The 19,459-nt window shown below is 40.4% G+C and overlaps 1 protein-coding gene across 2 annotated transcripts in view; it reads right to left on the bottom strand.

Moving 5' to 3' along the window:
• Positions 1-19,459, bottom strand: part of DLG2 (discs large MAGUK scaffold protein 2) — a 1,009,135-nt gene that overhangs the window by 851,980 nt on the left and 137,696 nt on the right. For both annotated transcript variants that reach the window (XM_069015930.1, XM_069015936.1), the window contains exon 6: positions 6,518-6,613. In XM_069015930.1, coding sequence (XP_068872031.1) covers positions 6,518-6,613 — 96 coding nt within the window. The remainder of the gene's footprint in view (positions 1-6,517; positions 6,614-19,459) is intronic.

Consider the following 19,459-nt stretch of genomic DNA (forward strand, 5'->3'; position numbering starts at 1 on the left):
AGAGCATGATTCCTACAAACACACATTACTGGAAGTGTATGATTGAAACATGAAGGTGTGTGCGAGAACTCGTGCGTCACAGCTACAATTGCTCAGAATTACTGGGTCAGATTCGGATTTAGGGAAGTGAATATAAATAACAGCTGGATAAGGCGAACTTTAGCTATAGCAGAAAATAATCAGTCAGGGGAAAGAACCGGGCTTTGCATACTTACACATGCACGTGGATCTGTCAAGCACAACAGTGATATAATTATAGTTTACCACCCGTGAAAAAAAAACCCCTACATTATATACATTATTCAAAGCTGTGCAGGGGAACCTTTTTTTTTTCCCCACCTATGAAAAATACATCAAACTTTTAACTAAAAGAAAGCACCTTGAACAACAGAGCTCAAACACTCCTTCAATTCTCTCACAAACTTTTCTTGCATCATTGACAGATCCACAGACTTAATCTATTTATCTCATGTTCTCAACATTTTGCTCGGAGTTTTACAGACTGTTTAAGCCCCCACAGCCCTACCTTTCTTGCAGTGATGCTGGTGCAGAGCTTGCCTTTCAGGTGTTTTACATGAATCATTCTGAGTTAGAAAGCTTGCTGTCAGCTCTTACAGGCTTCCCTCTCTTCCAGATAGAGGAAGAGAGAGAGAGAAGAAAGAGGGAGGGAGAGAGAAAGAGACTCAGAAGGGGAAAGATATGTAAAATGAAAGCTCTGGCCAAAGAGAGAGGAAAATCAATGCTCCTATTCACTGGGAAAAAAAAAAAAATACAGCCAACTGGACTGTTGACAGCAACAAGAGGAAATGTCTAGACACCCATACACTGCAATTCACCTTTTCAACACACTGGACAGCACAATCTCTCCTGGGTGCTTTGCTGAGGATCTCTCCTTCTCACTCAGAGCTAAAATACATTTTTAATAAAATAAGCCTTTCCAAGAAAATAAAAGATTATTTAAGAGTCGTCTCTCTTCCATAAATTACTCAGGTTATAACCCCAATATTCCCGTGATTGTTGGAGCAATGAGACGCGCTCAGTAAATGACACATATTATTTTGCCAAAATGAGGTCACTGCTACCAAAGTTACAAAATCCATAGTGAATCAGATATGTGGTCAGAGAGCAATCAACCCTCCCCCAACTATTAAAGTCTTGGTGGATACAACATCTTAAAGAGAAAGTCTCCAGAGCACTTAGAACTGTGTTTAACTCACTCGGAGCAAACACGTGCACAAAACAAACTTGATTTGCGTTTACAGGCTGTGCTAGAACCTGCAGGTTTTCTCCCTACTGAGGTTTAGTCCAGTAGCCAAACAGACAAGTTTATTAAACTATAGATTACATGAAACAGGGAACTTTCAAACATCCTTGAAGTAAGACCCAATTTAATATCTCCTTAAGAATAAATTAACCCATTAATATGGTCTAATGTAAGCCGCCCTTGTGCTCTAAGGATTATTGGGTAAAAGTGGATTCAGTCAACTCTCAAATCAGGAGATATTTTAACACTTGGGTGTAAAGCACCCAACATTTTGTCCTCTTCTAATTGATAGATTCAAGCTGATCTTGTAATCGAGTAAGGTGTGAAATACTTCATACACAGAATTACTTAATGACTTGGCTGTAAAATTTCATCTCAGACTTGAAACTGGCATATGGAGATGTATTTTGAAATTGGTCCCTAAGTGAATGATCTGCAAATGCTTCTACTTGCAGCTCTACTCTTGTGAGATGATCCCAGTGAATTCATGATCCTATTTACAGTCTATTTGAAAAACAGAGGGTTTCAACCCTTTGGGGATGCTTACATGAACATACAGCTCCCTCAGTGTACCAAAAAGCTTCCTCCTGCGCTCCTCCAATTTTTGACTGTCACCTCCTTCCACTAAATATGACAATGAGCATTTAACAGGGCAGGATTTGCACATGTGCTCCTCAAGCTTAACATATAATTGAGCAGTTTGCTCCCTAAAATACTACCACATACTTTTTATCTGCATAATCTCTCATAGTCCCACACAGAAGGAAGCCATGCTTTTGGGGACACAGACCTCAGCTTCAAACTTCCTTGGGCTGGTTTTGGTTGCCAGGGCTCCCAGTCATAGCTTTTAACACACACCTATCAATAACTGGCAACAGATGACCATCAATGGGTCTCCAGTGTTTCTTCAAAGATACAGTCCCTCATTTCCATTAACAACCCATCCCACACCCCAAAAAGAGGCTGAGCTGCTTAATTTTGTTTCTTCAACTAGATACTTTTTCCATTCATTTTTTCTCCCCAAGAATAAGTTTTGCAAATCCTTAGCACTGCTTTGCCCTTCATTAGCAACACCTCCTTCTGCTCTAATTTCTGGAGGTCATATTCCTGCTTAGTTCTATTTTTCCCTCTGTTCTTCCAGCCTTTTTATTTTATGTACATATGATCCTGACTGAAATCTACTATAGAAAGGCTTGACCCAAAAACTAAAAAAATTGAGGAGCAGCCATCTGGGGTGAAAAGACATGGTTTATAGTTGCTCATAGTCAATTTAGATGGTAAAAAATAACCTCTGTGATGAGCTCTGTCTCTTAGGAAGCCTTAATATAGGAAGAATAACAACTATTTCCCACTGTGACACCAGTGGCTCTGTGGATCACCATGTGAAAACCATCTGCCCAGTTGACTGCTTCTTTCTCCTCTAATTTTACCAACCTATCCATTTTAAAGTCATACAAAAACCAACAATATGAGGTAAGTGAGTTAAATGTGATGGTCTTTTAATGCAGTTTACACTGGACAATTTAATGCTCCTTTCTAGCATTAAAGTCTTCATTGTATCCAGGTACTTCCACCTGGATAACCAAAGCATAGGGTTTAATTAGGCCACTATATTTAGAACAAGAGCCTGCAACATCCTGCTGAATTCAATATTTGTAAAAGCAAGCTTCTGCAAAAGCTAAAATCATTAGAAAAGATTCTGATTTTTTTAAGCTTTCATGATGCACCTTCTTAAAACACTTCTTAAATTCTTTTGAAGCCAAAAACTGTAAAGAAAAATAGATTGCTAGAAAAAAAAATTAACAGCAAAACTGGTTTATTTTCTTTTATTTGAAGAGCAGAGATTAAGAAAGACAGGAGCACTAGGTCTCTAAGTTTTGGAGTGGACACTAAGAAAGGAGGCATCTAACCAGACTGTTACTATTGCATTAGTAATGTCAGCATCTTGAAAAATTTAGCCAGTGAATATTTAGAGCTCTATGCACCTACACAGAGAACATATGAACCCATACAAGCTCTTACAAATATAGAGAAAGATTTATTTACTCCTAATGTATCTTAAATTGTGTACTATGGAGTACTTGTCGATGATATTACATTCCCAGGTTATAATTCCTTTCTTCTTTTCAGGTTCTATATTGCATCCAAACAAGCTCCAGATAAATACTTCCCTGGTTACGTCTTCCAAGAGGGCAATTGATGTAGTTGTCAAATTAAGTCTTTACAGCCAGAGCTCACTTATACCACTTGAACCCAGTTCCTGTGGATCCCAGCTGGTTACCAGTTAACCAGGATTCAAGTGATCTGAGTAAGTATATGCTACAAGGGAAAATCTCATGAGACAGTTTTTTATGCGGGCTGCTTCGTGTTACACTAAAAAAAATTTTAAAACAGAGAGAGAGAGAAAAACTACTAATCTTGTAGATCCTGGATATGTAGTTAAAAGCTGTATTACAGATGAAATGTCAGAATAAATCCTTCTTCATCCAGAAAGAGACGTTAATACAAATTTCAGAAAGCATGTTCTGTATACCTTAGTCACTAAGAATTTTAATGTAGTTCCCAGGCTGAATCAGGAGTTCTGATGTTAATTTAAAGATCACCAAATTAGCAATTCTTCCCCTCCTAACTGCAGCAGCCCTAAGAGCAGCAGCTCTGTAACTGGCCTGAGGCCCAGGAGAGTCTCAGACAGAAGCTATAACACGAATCATTCCCTTCACCCGTGCATGGCAAATTTCACTGCTATTTAGCACAGTCATTGTTGGAGGCCTGACCAATTTCTCCAGCTGGTAGCTTTTCCAATGAGAAGAAATGGACAATTTTCTTTTTAGTAGGGAAGCACAGACTTTGCCTCTCAAAGCCCTGAAGGTAGATGGTAAAATGGGCGCAGGGAGAAGGGAAAGGTGGACAGGAAGCTCCACTCCTTCACCACAAGGTCTGTGCACTCAGGTGGCCACAGTGGCCTTGAGCTCAACAGCCACAGAAAAAAGTTTCTGCTTCACAGCTGTGGAGGGGATTCCCTCTCTTCTTACCCCAAGTACATTCCCACCTTACCACCCCTTTATGTAGTATGTGGGAGTTCGCACCACTTTAGCCAAGCAACTGCCCCAGAAGAGGAAGAAAAAAAGCTACTTCTGAGACAGTGCAACCTCTCCAGCAGTCACATTGCCACAAGCTCACCAGTTTGAGGTCCTATGAGAGGGCAATAAGGCAAGCTGGGAACACAATATGACTCATAGGGTTGTAGGACATGCACTTTCATCATCACAAGGTATGGGGAAGAGGTCCTTGATCCATTCTACATCTCTGAAGATCCTTGGACAAGCTAGCCTTTCAAAAGCCCCACAACCTTCGTTAGTTTAAAACTTATGCATAATGCTTTTCCCATCTCTTATTTCCTATACAAAGCCATAATTGTTTTCTTGTTTCCACAAATGCCCTACTCAGAATGAAACAGAAGTGCTTCATAAAGCTCTGCTCGCTTTATGCAGGCTGGAATGCTCTGCAACAGAATCACATGGTACTCAAGGGCGGTACGTCCTGAAGTGGTTCTCAATTCTCAAGATCAATGGTGAATGAAGAGTTCATTTTCATTCTTGAGCATTCTGCCTGGGGAAGTAAATCTAACAACCAATTGATCATCAGCAACTAAAAAGCTCTGGCACATATGTTCAAACATGTAGCCACTCTTAAATAGCTATGTGTCACTGTCATAGCAGCCACTAGCACCCAAGCAGGATCACTTGTAAAAGAAATCAGACAAAATGATGCTTTCAAGTGAACTGACACACTAAACCACAAGTTCCTGGAAATGAAAACAAAACATCTGCTATCTACAATCCCATAATACTGAGAACTGAAGAAAACACCACTCACAGCTCTGAATGTCTTGGAGTTTGGCAATGGTGTTGCCAATTTTCAGTTTCCTCTCAGGTACACTTTGTACATGAACAGCATGAAAATGCAGTACATAGAATTGCTGATGGAGAAATATTTAGTCCGGGGTTTGCAGTGACTTTAAGTAGGAGGATAGTGCATTGTTCAGCTGGGCATTCATAACAAAAATCATGTTGTGAAATGGGGATGAGATCAACTACATCCCATTATTTTCACAACATCCTCATGGACAAAATGTATTTAGGGTGTATCTCAAACTTTTGATAATCCCTTGCTTTGGATAAATAATATCATCCATAAAGACAAATTTCAATGAGTATATATGTTCTCATATTTCAACTATCAAGTACCACCATGGTCCCATATGGTACAAAAGCTTTTCTGATTGAGAAACTGGGAACACAACAACACAAGAAACTCAGAAAATCATGTTAGAAAATTAGATCTTCAGATTTTTAAAATTTAATGAACAAAGAAATTAATCTAGAAATGGAAACAAAGCCCGTGGAAAAGTCTTAGACAAGAGGAATAATCCACAAGTTTCCCCTGTTAGGAACAACTTTTGCTGAAGTCTACAAGGCACCATACAAGCACACCAGCTCGGTTAATGTCCCTTTTCTTTTCATCATGTTTCCAGCTTGTTTACTTTAAAAGAAAACTTAATAAGTTTCTTTCACTTCAAAAAGAAAAAACACAAAATGACGCCAAGGCTGAAAGTCTGCATAATAATATCTAAGCCCAAGGGAATTGTTCCAGCCAAGTTGTGAACCTATGAAAATAATGGAGATACTATAATGAAGCACTTGTAACTTCACTGTTGCAAGCAGCAAGACAGGGAAGTGTAACACACCCCCTTAGCACAGCCATAAAGTAACGCTAGTCAGCAGAGTTTTATGATAGGTATCATTAGGCTGCCCATATACAAAAATCATCACTTTGCTGACATTCATATTCTTCCATACTGACTCCAGACCAAAAAGAAACTACAACACACACTGAGAGACTGAAAACACCTGGAATAAAACTAACTGTGCAACAACTTGTACCTCTAAAATAGACTGAAATGAAACCACCTTGAGATCAGCTAATCTGTAGCACCATCACCAATATGAACAAGATTTGTACATAAAAACAAAAATTAAATCCTGCCTAGGTCAGCAGAAAATACCTAGAGCTAGTAACATACAACAATAAATGGCAGCTGTAAGCCTCATTCAAATGTGATAATGTACATGCAGTCATTAAGCAGAAAAAAAAAATAATCCAGGAGCTCAAATTCAGTATGTCCTTCACTTCCAGCAAAACTTCACTAAACAAGGATTTCATTCTCCATCACAAAAAAAGAGTGGACAATACCTTTGTCTTCATGTCTACCACATAGTTTTCAAAAGTCGTGTTCTCCTTGTGTTCATGACATTGTCCAGATCCTTCTGATCTGTTGGAAGCTGCAGGCTAAAGAGGAAGGTAAAAAAAACCACAAATAAAGTAGTTGAGATGTGTGCTTTAATTCAATTACATTTAAACATACAGATGAGCATGCACACACAAAAGGGTAGCCTGAATTTGGATAAGTATCTGGTGGCTTCTATACAAGATTTTCACCTCAGTGTTTTGTCATGCAAAACTTTCTGGGTTTAATCCTACAGGCACTCTCATGGAAGTCTGTGAAGGTCTTAATAGGCTAAATCTGCGAGATGATGCTTATCATAATCTCTCTGTGACTTCAGAAAGCATTCAAGGTGCTCTGCAGCTCTCGGCAACAGAACACAAAGATAAGGACGGAAATCAGTGCCCTGACAAGACCTGCTGACAGTGATGGGGTTCTCATCTGGAGTAGCTGCAGGAATATGTAATGTATCTCCTTACAGCAACAAACAAACTATCTGGCTTGTTTTCTTATTTCTAATTCATTACATTCTCCTAAGTGAAACATTTTTTAAAAGGTTTCATGCTTGACTAGGAACCATATGTGCAAATCTTTTAAATTAAAATGCATTTTTTGTTACCTTTCCTTCATTTACACAGATTTCAATCTTACATTGCTTACACAAAACCCTCATAAAACACATAGTATTTCTTCAAATAATATCTTTGGCAGAAGACATAGTAAATGGCTATGTTTGTTTTTTCAATTTTCCAGCTGGAAACCTAATACATTACTGTAGATTTTACATTAAGACAGTAAATATTACAAATGACATCTCTGTTTACAATGCTCTGCCCTGCAAAAATGTGCTTGAAGAGTCAGCCTTTGAATGAAACGTGATGACTGCCTCTTACTCGGATCTCAGAAAATTTCTGGGCACTTTGCAAGAGCACAAACAGGAAAGCGGGGAGGATTCAAACAGAATTGTATCTGTGGGTGCTGAGCATCACGAGCACCCTGAGTGATTTAGACCCATGCTGTTTTAGCCTGGGCAACAGGAGTGCAGTCAATTTTAACACAACAGGCAAGAAATTGTTAGCATTTTAAGTAGAGCAACCACTGCCAGGACAACTTAGGAAATAACAAGAAACAGCCAAATCACACTCACATGTGCAAATGTTCTCCCCTCTGATGCTAGGTTGTTTATTTAGGGCTCTGTCCAGCAAAAGACTGAGTGCTGGCCCCAATCCAGGCAACTACTTAGACACGTGCTTTTAGCTTCACTGGAACCAATGGATGAGTCTTGTGCTCCAGTAAAGGCTGCATTTAAAGGCTGGATCAGGCCCAGCAGCTCAGCATTACATGGGGCTAAGTACACAGGACTCCAGGAGTGTCCTGTCTGAGGTTACAGCTTCCCTCACATGGAGAGCCACGCATTCCCTTGGCTGGTTTCTAGTCACCAAAGGGTGGTGAATATTTCCCATTTGTAATCTCGAAGGGAGGAAGGGACAGAAAGACAACGAGGCCAAAATTTTCAAGGACAGCAGGAAACTGAACCCAGGTCTTGACCCAGGGCCTACAGAAAATCCAAACAACTCCTTAAATGTTTCTTTCCGTAAGAGAAAATTGGTTTTGCAAGGAGCTAAAAAGCATGCACAAAAATTTCATTTCATCTTTGCTTTCTTCAAATACCTGACATAAATGTTTTTCATTGTTATTATTTACAGGCAACAATACAAACTCTGCAAATCAATACATTATTTATTTGCTCTAATCATCAAGAGCTAAAGGATCCTGATCCTAAAGGAGCTCAGCTTCTGCAACTTCTCAAAAGGGGTTTGACAAGCTTCAGCAGAAACTTCTATGGTAACATTTATCAAATGAGTGCGGCTGTAAAATTGGTTAAGAAACTTACTTTGTTTACATTTTACATATTTTTTCCCTCAAATTTTTCACCATTACTTGGCTCCAATATTTTGAAAGAACATAAAACAATGTCATAAGATGCTATGAAATGTTTCCATTGTTTTCCTTAGGGAAATGGGTCACAAATTCATTGTAAAGAGCAGGAAATCGAGGACATTAGGAGGGTCAAGCAAGAGTAATTGTAATAAATCTGGAACATCTCTCTGTTCCAGTGTATTAAGGTTCAATAATCATTAGCAAAATAATATATGGTTTCCCAACTTAAACAAAGCATATGCTAGCAAACCATGTGAACACCAAGAGATATTTAATTCTGTGTTACGAAATAAATGGGACTGTATTGTTGAGCTTTGGACGGGGTACCCTTCCTTCCCCGACCAGGGTAAGAGAGCAGAGGAGGCTGCTGTTCTGCTAAGTTCTTTATTTCATAGTCTCACAGCTTTCTTGAAGGCAGAGTTCGAAGGGGGTTAGATGATAAAGCCAAGCAGCAACAGCAAACAGCAGGCAAAACCAGCTACTTCTTCTTCTTCTATATGCTCTATATACTCTATATATTTTTTCTCACAGACGTGTGGATTATATTTGCTAACTGACCAATAAGATTAACACACTATTCCAGTTTTTCTTTTCTTAACCTATCCAGGTCTAATTCTAACAGTTGTAAGTCTTACACAAGTGTTACATAGGTATTACACAGATCTGCCTATACAGTTTCTATCAGCTCTTGTTGTTTATGTGAACACTCTATCTGAAAAATGTGAACAGTATAATTCTATCTATATTTTGGCTAAAGTAAAGAATTCTGTGAAAAGGTAACACTGCTGCAGTAAGAACTGTGTTTAAGGTCTCTGCTACAGCTTTTTAATGTTTAAGGCACTTAGCATATATTTCCACTAAAAGTTAAAAAAATCTATATTTCTATTTCACTTTGGTGTGGCTTCATGTATCTCAGCTTGTCCAAAGGTTTTAATTCAACCCCTATGCCTTGGCTTCCCTCTGGGCCTGAGTCCAGAGGAGCTTTCACTCCAACACTGTATAATCCAAGAGGCAGAAAGAATACTTGCTGTGCATTGTGATAGATTTATTAAAAACTAACAATCTTGGATTTGAGTCTTTTCTTATTCTTGATTACGTACAACCCTCCCTTTGGAGGCCAACAAAAAGCCTATCCTGCTTAAATTCATTTGTATACTTTATAGCCAAAAGCTGCCTGCTTGTGCAAGGGAAGTGTTTCAGCAACACCTCGTTATTCCTGAACCATGAGCAGGAGATGCAGACCTGGCACCCCCAGCATGACAGACTGCAAATGCAGTGGACAACACGTGCCATGCTCACACATCCTTGCAGGAAGTTCTGGAAATAATGACTTCAAGCTTGAACTAAAACTACTGCCAAAACTATAGACTTTTTATCACACCCCTGCATCCAGAGGGCTGGTAGTTGGAAAAACTCTATCTTCCTCTTCACAGAAGAAAGCATTATCTTATTCTCTTCAAATTGGTCAAGAAACAGAAGAGATTTCGCAAGCAAATGTTGCAAGGGCACATCAAAACTTCACTTAGTAACTTTACCCACATGGTTAGTAACCATGAGCCTTGTAGATCACTCCTAAAGCAGCCTTCTAATTTTGTGCATAATTCACACTAATCTATTTAGATTATAATTAACAGGTACTATTTAGACCATAATCTCTTCAGCACAGTCTCTTTCATTGTGCAAACTTACAGCATTATTTAAATATTTATTAATAAAATTATAACCACATTACCTACCTTGCTAATTTTGTCTAATTTTAACAGTGCTCAGTGAAGTTTTTCTGTGCTTATAACACATGTTGCTGGTAGCTTTTTAGGACATGCACAATCGACACAATCAACTGACGGCAAAACTCTGGCTGATTATTTTTTGACAAAGTACATAGATATAAGTTATGAAAGACTTGTCACTGGTTCCACTTTCAGCAGGCAGCATGTTCCAGTTCATGTCTGAGCCAGCAACCAGACGGAGCATCTGCCCTCACAGGCAATTATGGCATATGGGGTTTCCATGAGTTTCTATGGGAGGTCCTCCTATAGCAGCCAAGACGTGTAATGGTGGATGAATTCTCCAGTCTGTTGTAAGAATTTATAGAATTTCCAGAATTTATACCGGATATATCAGTAGAAGGAACTTGTTATCCCCAATAGTTACCACATGTTTATTTCTTGGGGTGAAATCCAACACTGAGAATATAAAAAATATTTAAAAAAAACCCCAGGAAACATACGTGCAAACTTTATTCTGCTCTTCCATGTTCTAGGATATTGTTTCCAGGACTCATGGAATATTTTCTAGGGCTATGTGGCTAGAAAAAGCTGATCAGCTTTACAAAGGGCCCAGGAGGGTGGGTGGAAGTGTGAGGAGCTGTAGTCCATGAGCCCAAGTAAGTGTGCAACTGCCTTAGGGCTCAGAGAGCTAATGCACCTTCCCCTACAGTCCCTGGCTTAGGAAACACTCCCATCTATGCTTTTAGCGAGAGAAATTCAAAACAGAGGCTGATCTGAGATGTCTTTTGGCACTTTGGATCACCAGCTGGTAGCTCTGCTCCAGTCTCATGAGAGCCTGTCAATAAATGCCTGCTTGCCCCAAGTGATTCACATGAGTAGGGGAAAGAAATAAAAGACCCCAGTGATCTGTTAACTTTTGGATGCTGATATCTGTCAGGAAATCTATCATCCTGATAACCAAATGCTCCCAGAAACATAGTGCTGAGTGATACTGCTTTTATTTAATTAACTTTTCTAGAGCAAGCATATTTGAAAATCATTAGAACATTTAAAAAGCTACATTTCAACATAATGTATGCTGGTATTATCCATTTTACAGGACATTGATGTAAATTAATTCATTCAGCAGCTATGCTGGAGTAGGAAGCAACCTGAGCTGAACTGAGATGCTCAGCAGGATGCTGCTACTAGCAAAGAACAGGGCACACCTCTGCGCCAGGTACAGCCAACCTGCTCACACTCTGCTCAAGCTGTGTGTGAACTAGAGCTGGACCCAAGTCAAGTTCATCCTTTACAACGTGCCAGAAACAGCACAAACACCTTCTGTGCCTGTGGTCTGTCCTCCAAGCTCTGCACCTTTCAGCCGTACCTCGGCAGAGCTGACACCTCTCGTAAACGTGCTGCAAGCATCACTGGACCACCAAAGAACAGAAGTTGTACATCTTGGACAGATTGTGGGAGACAAAGCGTCACTGAGGGCTTGATGAGTTTTTCCTGCAATGCCATGCAGAGAAGTAATCCTAGAGACCATAATATGTGCTATGCTCTTTCTGTACCCTGCTAGTCCTATTTCTATGCCTCTTATAGTCCTTATTACAGGAAGAAATTTTTTTCAACAAATTTTTGACAGGATATGACTTTCATCAGTATCACTGAAAACTCAGGCAATCCCAGAGCAGGCCATGCTAGAAACTAAAATCAGAAATATAATCCCACAGAAGTCAAGCAGTTTAATTTGCCTCAGCTGGGCCTAAATTTCAATCCAGAAATAATATAGCAGAGCTTTCTTTTCTAATTCAGTATTTCTAAGGCCTACAAAAAGGCATGGATCCACGTCAAATGATTTAGATGTCAGAAAGGATTTTATTTCCATTTCCATGTTAGGGTTTCTTGTTCATTTTTTGATGACATCAAGGTTTGCTCCACATCACATTGCATTAGCTCAGCTTTTGCAGCTGTCTTAAGTCAGGGTGATGTTGTAGAGTGCTACGAGGTCTCATGGCTAAGCCCTGTACGAATGTCAATGCAGTCCCTTCTGCACCAGTGTTCCCAATATGACCAGTAAATGTGAAAGGAGAAAAGAAAAATAACCTATTTGGGCATAGATTCTACTGTACAAATCACAGCACGAGTGTTTTAATTTTTTTTTAAGTTATTGTATTTGAAAGTGAGCATAAATATCACAATAATATTTAGTTTGTCTTAGGGTTTTTATGATTTCACCTTAACTTATATGGATTCAACCTTTCAGAAAATTTTATGACAGCCTTAAAGAGTGTTAAAGCTCAGGAACAATTATCTGGCTGTGGACTTATGTCTCAGAAAGGTCAGGATCTGATTTAATGCTGCTGCACCCTCCTGAGAGCAAATCTTGCTCTCAGTGTGTTTCTGGATGTCAGAATGTCACTGGTGAACTTTGCATTTGTTCGTCCCCGATACAGATTTGACCAACCATCTAAAAGCTCTCATCCAAGCCATCAGTTACTGAGTAGTCACTTTGGCTGGACTAACACAAAACCTATACTCAGACCTGATTTCCCTCACTATCCATATCACACAATTATCCAGCTGCACCGTGACTCCAATCTGCGGCAAGACAACTGACTTTCCAGGCAGGAAATTCAGGCAGGGAGGAGACACCAGCTCATGCATCACCTTTTCACCTCCCAGACAGAGAGTTCAGATGAAGCTGGCTGGAGTCACTCAGCCCCACAGACTCAAGCCTGGTGACTAACCAGAGGACACACAGGATTCATTTTGCTGATCCAGGTTCCATCTCCAGTGTCACTTGTCATAGAATCATAGAATGGTTTGGGTGGAAGGGAACTTTAAAGGTTACCTGTTCCAATGCCCTTGCTGTGGGCAGGGACACCTTCCACTAGATCAGCTTGCTCAGAGTACAATCCAACCTGACCCTGAATGTTTCCTGGGGTGGGCATCCACCACTTCTCTGAGCAACCCGTTCCAGCCTTTCACCACCCTCATTGTAAAACAAATTATTTCTTTTATATAAATCTAAATCTTCCCTCCTTTAATTTAAAACCATTTAGCCCTTGTCCTACCACATCAGGCTCTGCTAAGAAGTGTGTGCTCATCCTTCTTATAAGCTCCTTTTAGGTACTGGAAGGTGCTCTAAGGTCTCCCAGGAGCCTTCTCTTCTCCAGGTTGAACAATTCCAGCTCTCTCAGCCTGTCTCCATAGGAGAGATGCTCCAGCCCCCACTCCATCATTGTACCCATCCTCTGGACTCATTCCAACAGTCCACATCTTTCCTGTGCTGGGAAGGGGTCCAGGGGTCCTGTCCAGGAGGGGTCTCAGGAGAGGGGAGTAAAGGGACAGAAAATAGAAGAGCTCATGCAGAGTTTTATTTTCGAGCTAGGATACAAATCAAGGCACTCATGTGTCTCCTTTCCCAGGCAGCAGACTGTCACTAAGGTCACCTAGTGGTAGACTCTGCCACGTGTGATGATTTGTGCAGCAGGGAGGGAGCAGGGCACTGTGCAGCCACCAGAGCCCTCGCAAACACAAGCCTTGAGAGGGCTGTTGCTCAAGTACAGTCTCCCCTGCTGAGACCTGGCACACCAACGAGCAGTGGCTGGCAGGATCTGATGTGGCAGAGGAAAAATGGGCAAAAAGAACATTGCAAAGATGAACTCTGCTGCAAGAAGGAAGAGATAAATAATTTACAGTTCAGATGCATGGAAATGACACTCAAAGAATGAGACTGGACAGACTGGTTGCAGTTTTCAGGCAAAGACACACCCCAGCTGCAGCTCCATGCCAGGCAGATAACTGCCTCCAAGAAATGGAGACAATTAATTTAAGTATTGCTGAGTTCTTACCCTGATTGGGTATTTTCCAAAACATTCCTGGTAGCAGTGTTTTTAAACTCCATAGGGCAAATTTAGACACCTCTGAACATGAGAATGAATGAGATTAAAATGTTAAACAAATAAATGCATTTTCCCCAGCTCACTGGGATCTGAGTCAGATCATTCTCCTCATTCCTTTACCTTTCAGCTATCAGCCTGCACTTTGTTGGGCATAAAGATAACACATGAAGAATAATTTGGGATATTAAAGATCTATTTCTTTCAAATAAAGCAGAAGCTATTACTGAACTCTTATGAAGGCTGGAGGAAAAGGACTAGAAAAATTAAAAGGCTGAACATTATTAATGAATGTTCATTTAGAATTTGCTATCATAAAATATATTGGAAGCAAAATCTACAGCTGAAGAGGGCAGGCTGCATGCAGAAACAAGCTCTGCAAGGAGTTCCATGTGCACTGTATCACACTGAGAAGAAAGACAGAGCGCTGTGCCTGCTGGGAGATCCCTTCAAGCATGGAGTAATGACACCTGCCAAAAGGCCCTGCAAGCAGAAAGGTCACCTGCAGCAAGAGTGACATGCTAAAGCACATGGTTTGCTTCCAGTTGTGCCCACCTGCACACATTTTATTCATTAGCTTCAGTGGACTTCCTCCACACTTTAGCCCATATTAGTGAAATCACAATCTTGCTGTGAAAATACAAGCAGACCACAGCTGGAAGCAAATGCAAATACTTGGAAACAGAAAAAAAAGAAAGTAAGTAATTAATTGTAAGGGAAAACATGAATAATGATTTTAAATTAAATAATCTTTGCATGCTATTTTAATTAGCTAGGATAATGTTTATTTTACTTACATAGAAGTTCTGGATACATAAATTCCAACCTACATATTTCAGTTGCCATAACAACTTGATACATTTATTCGCTTGTGTCATTTTTTATTGCATCAGTGTGGATTTTTTTTTTTAACAACCAGAGGGGAAAAAAAAGCCAACTACTTTGGTTGCTATAATAACACACTATTTTTTAATTGTTCTTCTCATGTTTAATTCTTCTTGAAACCAATATATAATTTTCCTCTAAAGATGTTCCTAGCACAGTGTGGAAAATTCACTACCCAGTTCAGGGCTCAGTGCTGGGTTTGTCAAAAATCCCAAGGATATGTACAGCCCTTTAGCTCAACTGCTACTCCTGTAGTCTCCCTTAGGATATTTAGCTTGAGGTCAAGTTCTTAACAGAAGACCTACACAGTAAGTCTAAGTCCCCAGTTAGTGCATTTTCTCCTGAAAACCAGAAATAAATTAAATGAACATCAGACTCTTCAGAAAGGTGCACAATAGATTTGAGGCAGCAAACATAACTGCAGAGATGCAAAACACTTGAGTAAATCACTGCCGTGCACTCCAGGCCAGAAGGATCTCACAGAGCAGTTTCCACATTTCATACACACTGTATGTGTGTAGCACATGATGAGCTTAACTACACTTTTATCCAGGAGCAGAAATGGTTCCTAAACTCTTGAAGCCTCCAAGGAGTTGGATCAAATCTTTCAAGGGTACAGTCAAATGGCACTACAATGCAAGGAACAGAGAGGAGGAGGACAGCCTTTATCCTTGCCTCTGCAGCATAGCAAAGCCTGATGTTGCCCATTGACCTTTCCCAGCTCTGCACCCCTCCAAATGGCCCCTTTCCAATTAAATTGCAATTACCTAACTGCTGATGTTGCATTTCTATCTGGTCCCCTGCAAAAACCATAATGACAGAGACTGTATTAATTACTATGAATTATATTAAGGTACAAGGTGAGGAACTTCTTGGTAACCATTGTTCCATAGAGCTGCCATGGACTGACCTCAGATTAGAGATAATAGGGCATTTACGAATGTGAGGTTAGAGTTTTTGATGGAGAAGGACTTAGTGCAATGGCTCCTGTGGGTTGCCTTGGCCTCTGGGGGCAGCTCTTCATTTATTCCTAACTGTAACACCCATACTTCAGGTCAGGAGGGTTAGAATGGTTGTTTGCAAAGGACTGTATCCCTCTCAGTTGTCAGGAGAATGAACAAGGGTCTGTATGTGTGCTACCACACACAGTTTAGGACAGGATCTAACCCTTATTGCAGCCTTCCAGTACATAGAGAGGCCACAAAAGAGCTGGAGAGGGACTTTTGACGAGGGCATATAGTGATGGGATAAGGGGTAATGGTTTTAAACTGGTTTAGGTTGGGTACTAAGAAGAAATTCTTTACCAAGAGAATGGTGAGGCACTGGAACAAGTTGCTCAGAGAAGCTGCAGGTGCTCCATCCATAGAAGTGTTCAAGGCCAGGTTGGATGGGACTTTGCATAGCCTGGTCTACTGGAAGGGGTCCCTGCCCATGGCAGGGGGTTGGAGCTAGAGGATCTTTGAGGCCCCTTCCAAAGCAAACACTTCCGTGATTCTAACTCAAAACAGGAGAAACACCCAAGAATTAGCAGTGTACTGCATGATAACCTTGCAGGAAATATGTTTAAATAAGTCACTCAGAAAATGTGAATTCTGATTTATCTCATGATGTGCCACAGGTCCACAGCAAATGCAAGAATAGAAACCAATCTCCTGTCTCCTCCACTGGCCCACACAGATTCTTCCTATTTACACACACCTCCAGAGAAATTACAGAGGAGGAAACTATCCACATTTCAGTTGAGATTACATTTTGTGCCTTTTCTTGCCAGAAATGGTGAAATTAAGTCAGTCTACTCAACAGCAGTAATAAAATCAGTTCCATTTTGAGAGCAGGACTGATATATCGATATCTATAAAGTGATACTTAGGATGACCAAAGGTGTTTTACACTAATACAGGAATATAAACCCTGCATTAAAGATAAGAAAACAAAAGCTCAAACCGCCAAAAAAAACCACAAAATCAAAGCCTTGAAGAATATTGTAATGACTTCTACTTCTCAAGATAGTTTTGCTTGAAGCATCCTAAACCTTCTTATAGAAGAATATTTGTTTCAGCCAGAGCCATAGGGAGGGGAAATAAGCAGTGGCTGTCATTACAGTGGCAAGCTGCCTTGCTAAGTCATGGCTGCTGAGCTCCACAATCATCTATACTCATGCTGACATGCAAAAAGATTGCAGCTAAACAAAACCTTCGGCAAAACAGAGTGCCATATCTCTTCATCCACCTTCCCTCCTAAAAAGCATTACAAATGCTTCACACTGATATATATCAAAGGCAAAGGACTCAAAAGGTAAGTTAAGTAGAATGACTCAGGTCATTAAACTGCAGAACACATCATCACGCTCCCTAAATGCTGGTAAACAGATAAAGTGAAATGAAAGGGAAAACAACACTCCCTAAATACTTTGCAGAAGGTTGGGCTCCATGGATCTGCCAATGCTTGACAATTTCCTTTATGACAACTGTCATGACCTCAATGCTGGATAAGAATCTTTCATTGCCTAATGGAGAGGTGGCAGAAACCTGTATTTTGTATGAGGACCTCAGGAACTATTAACATTAGCCACTGACCAAGGTTATTAAAAAATTATGGACTGTACAGGGGTTTTGGCTTCTGTGAGCTTGTAGAAGCACGGAAGTCTAAGGGCTACTGAAACTTCATTAAATAAATTTCACTGTCAGCTGCAGTTGACACTGAGAAAAGGAGCAGATGCTTATGTACCAGGCAATGCCAAGAGTTGTAGGTAGGAAGTCTCTCAGTCTGTGTAATGCCTCTTCCACGCATACTACCTTGCACAGGTCATACAGTTCCTGGACCAGGAATCCTTCAGAGGTACCAGCTCGAGCTGGCCTGAGAAACAGTGCTCTTGTCACAGCTCACTGACACCGAGGTCCAGATTACACTATCAGAAAGGAAACCCTGGATGAGGCAATAAATCCAGTCTCATAAAAACTGTCTGACTGCAACAGCTCACGTTAAATCTGTCTGCAACTCTATGCATTTGCAATGTGTCCATGCAGCTTAGGTAAGACTTTCTCCATTTGCTGGGATGTATCTGCCATTGAGGAGGCTGATTTGGGTAGAGATGTACATACAAATTTTGAAGAATGTCAGATGAAAAACTTGAAAATACTTTCACTATTGACAAATATTTGCTTGAAACATCCCATATCACCTTTATGTCCTACTTACTGTACAACCTCACCTCTCATTAGAAGGGGCTCAAATTCCAACTCTGCTTGTATTCAGAAGCCTCATAACAATGCTGATGTTTGTTAATGCCAACAGAACACAGCTCTGTGTGCTATTCTGTATACTTAGCTGCCCTGGTTTCAGCTGGCATAGAGTTAATTTTCTTCCTAGAAGCTGGTATAGGGCTGTGCTTTGGATTTAGGATGAGAATAAAGTTGATAAGACACTGATGTTTTAGTTGTTGCTAAGCAGTGTTTACACTAAGCCAAGGACTTTTCTGTTTCTCACACCAGCCCACCAGTGAGAAGGCTGGAGGAGCACAAGAACCTGGGAGGAGACAGAGCTGGGAGAGCAGACCCCAAGTGATCCAAAGGATATTCCATTCCATCTGGCATCATGCTCAGTATATAAACCAGGGGGAAAGCTGGCCAGGAGTCACTGCTCAGGAACAGGATGGTCATTGGTCAGTAGATGGTAGGTGTCACTTGTTTTGTATATTAAAAATCTTTATTATTGTTGTTATTACTATTTTCCCTTCCAATCCTGCTCTGTCAAATAGCCTTGTCTAAAATTTACAAATTTTACCTTTTTTTTCCCCAATTCTGAGAAGGGGTGAGTGAAGAAGGGGCTGTGTGATGTTTAGCTACCTGACAGATTAAACCACAACAGCAGCCCCCATCTTGACAACCTATGGCATTATTACCACCACCAGGTGAATACCACATTTCACTAGCTTATACACAAAGCTGAAACTAGGCAAGGTCATCTTCCTGACACGTTTTTGTGCAGTACTAAGTAAAACAGGGGTCACTAGAGGTGGCCCTAAAAGAGATGGTAAATTCTAATATTTCACCTTGAAAAGCTATGAGCAAAAATGTAGCTTCTACTATCAAGACAAATACCTGTAATCAGCGATGTAATTTCATGGTTTGGGAGCATCCTCATGTCTGTTTTCTTAGCTATAGTTAACTAAGAATATTCTTTTGAATATATATGACCAACATCCTGATCACAATTCACAAAGGCAATCCAAGCCTTTGTTTTCTTTTGGCTGGGCTGCAACAAAGCCCTGTGAAGCTAGGCACAAAGACTGCTTTTCCAAGATCATTACAACTTGAGCACTCCTCTCTCTTCAGCATTGAGCAAGGATGTCAGATCAGTCCTCCCTTCTCTGGGATGATTATCCATAGAACAGAGCACCAATATAAGGAGGGGTTTGGTCCTTGTCCAAGGGTGAGATGATCACAAGTTGCAAGCAAAGAGTAAT

This window comes from Aphelocoma coerulescens, chromosome 1, assembly GCF_041296385.1.
Source record: "Aphelocoma coerulescens isolate FSJ_1873_10779 chromosome 1, UR_Acoe_1.0, whole genome shotgun sequence".
Lineage (NCBI taxonomy): Eukaryota > Metazoa > Chordata > Aves > Passeriformes > Corvidae > Aphelocoma > Aphelocoma coerulescens.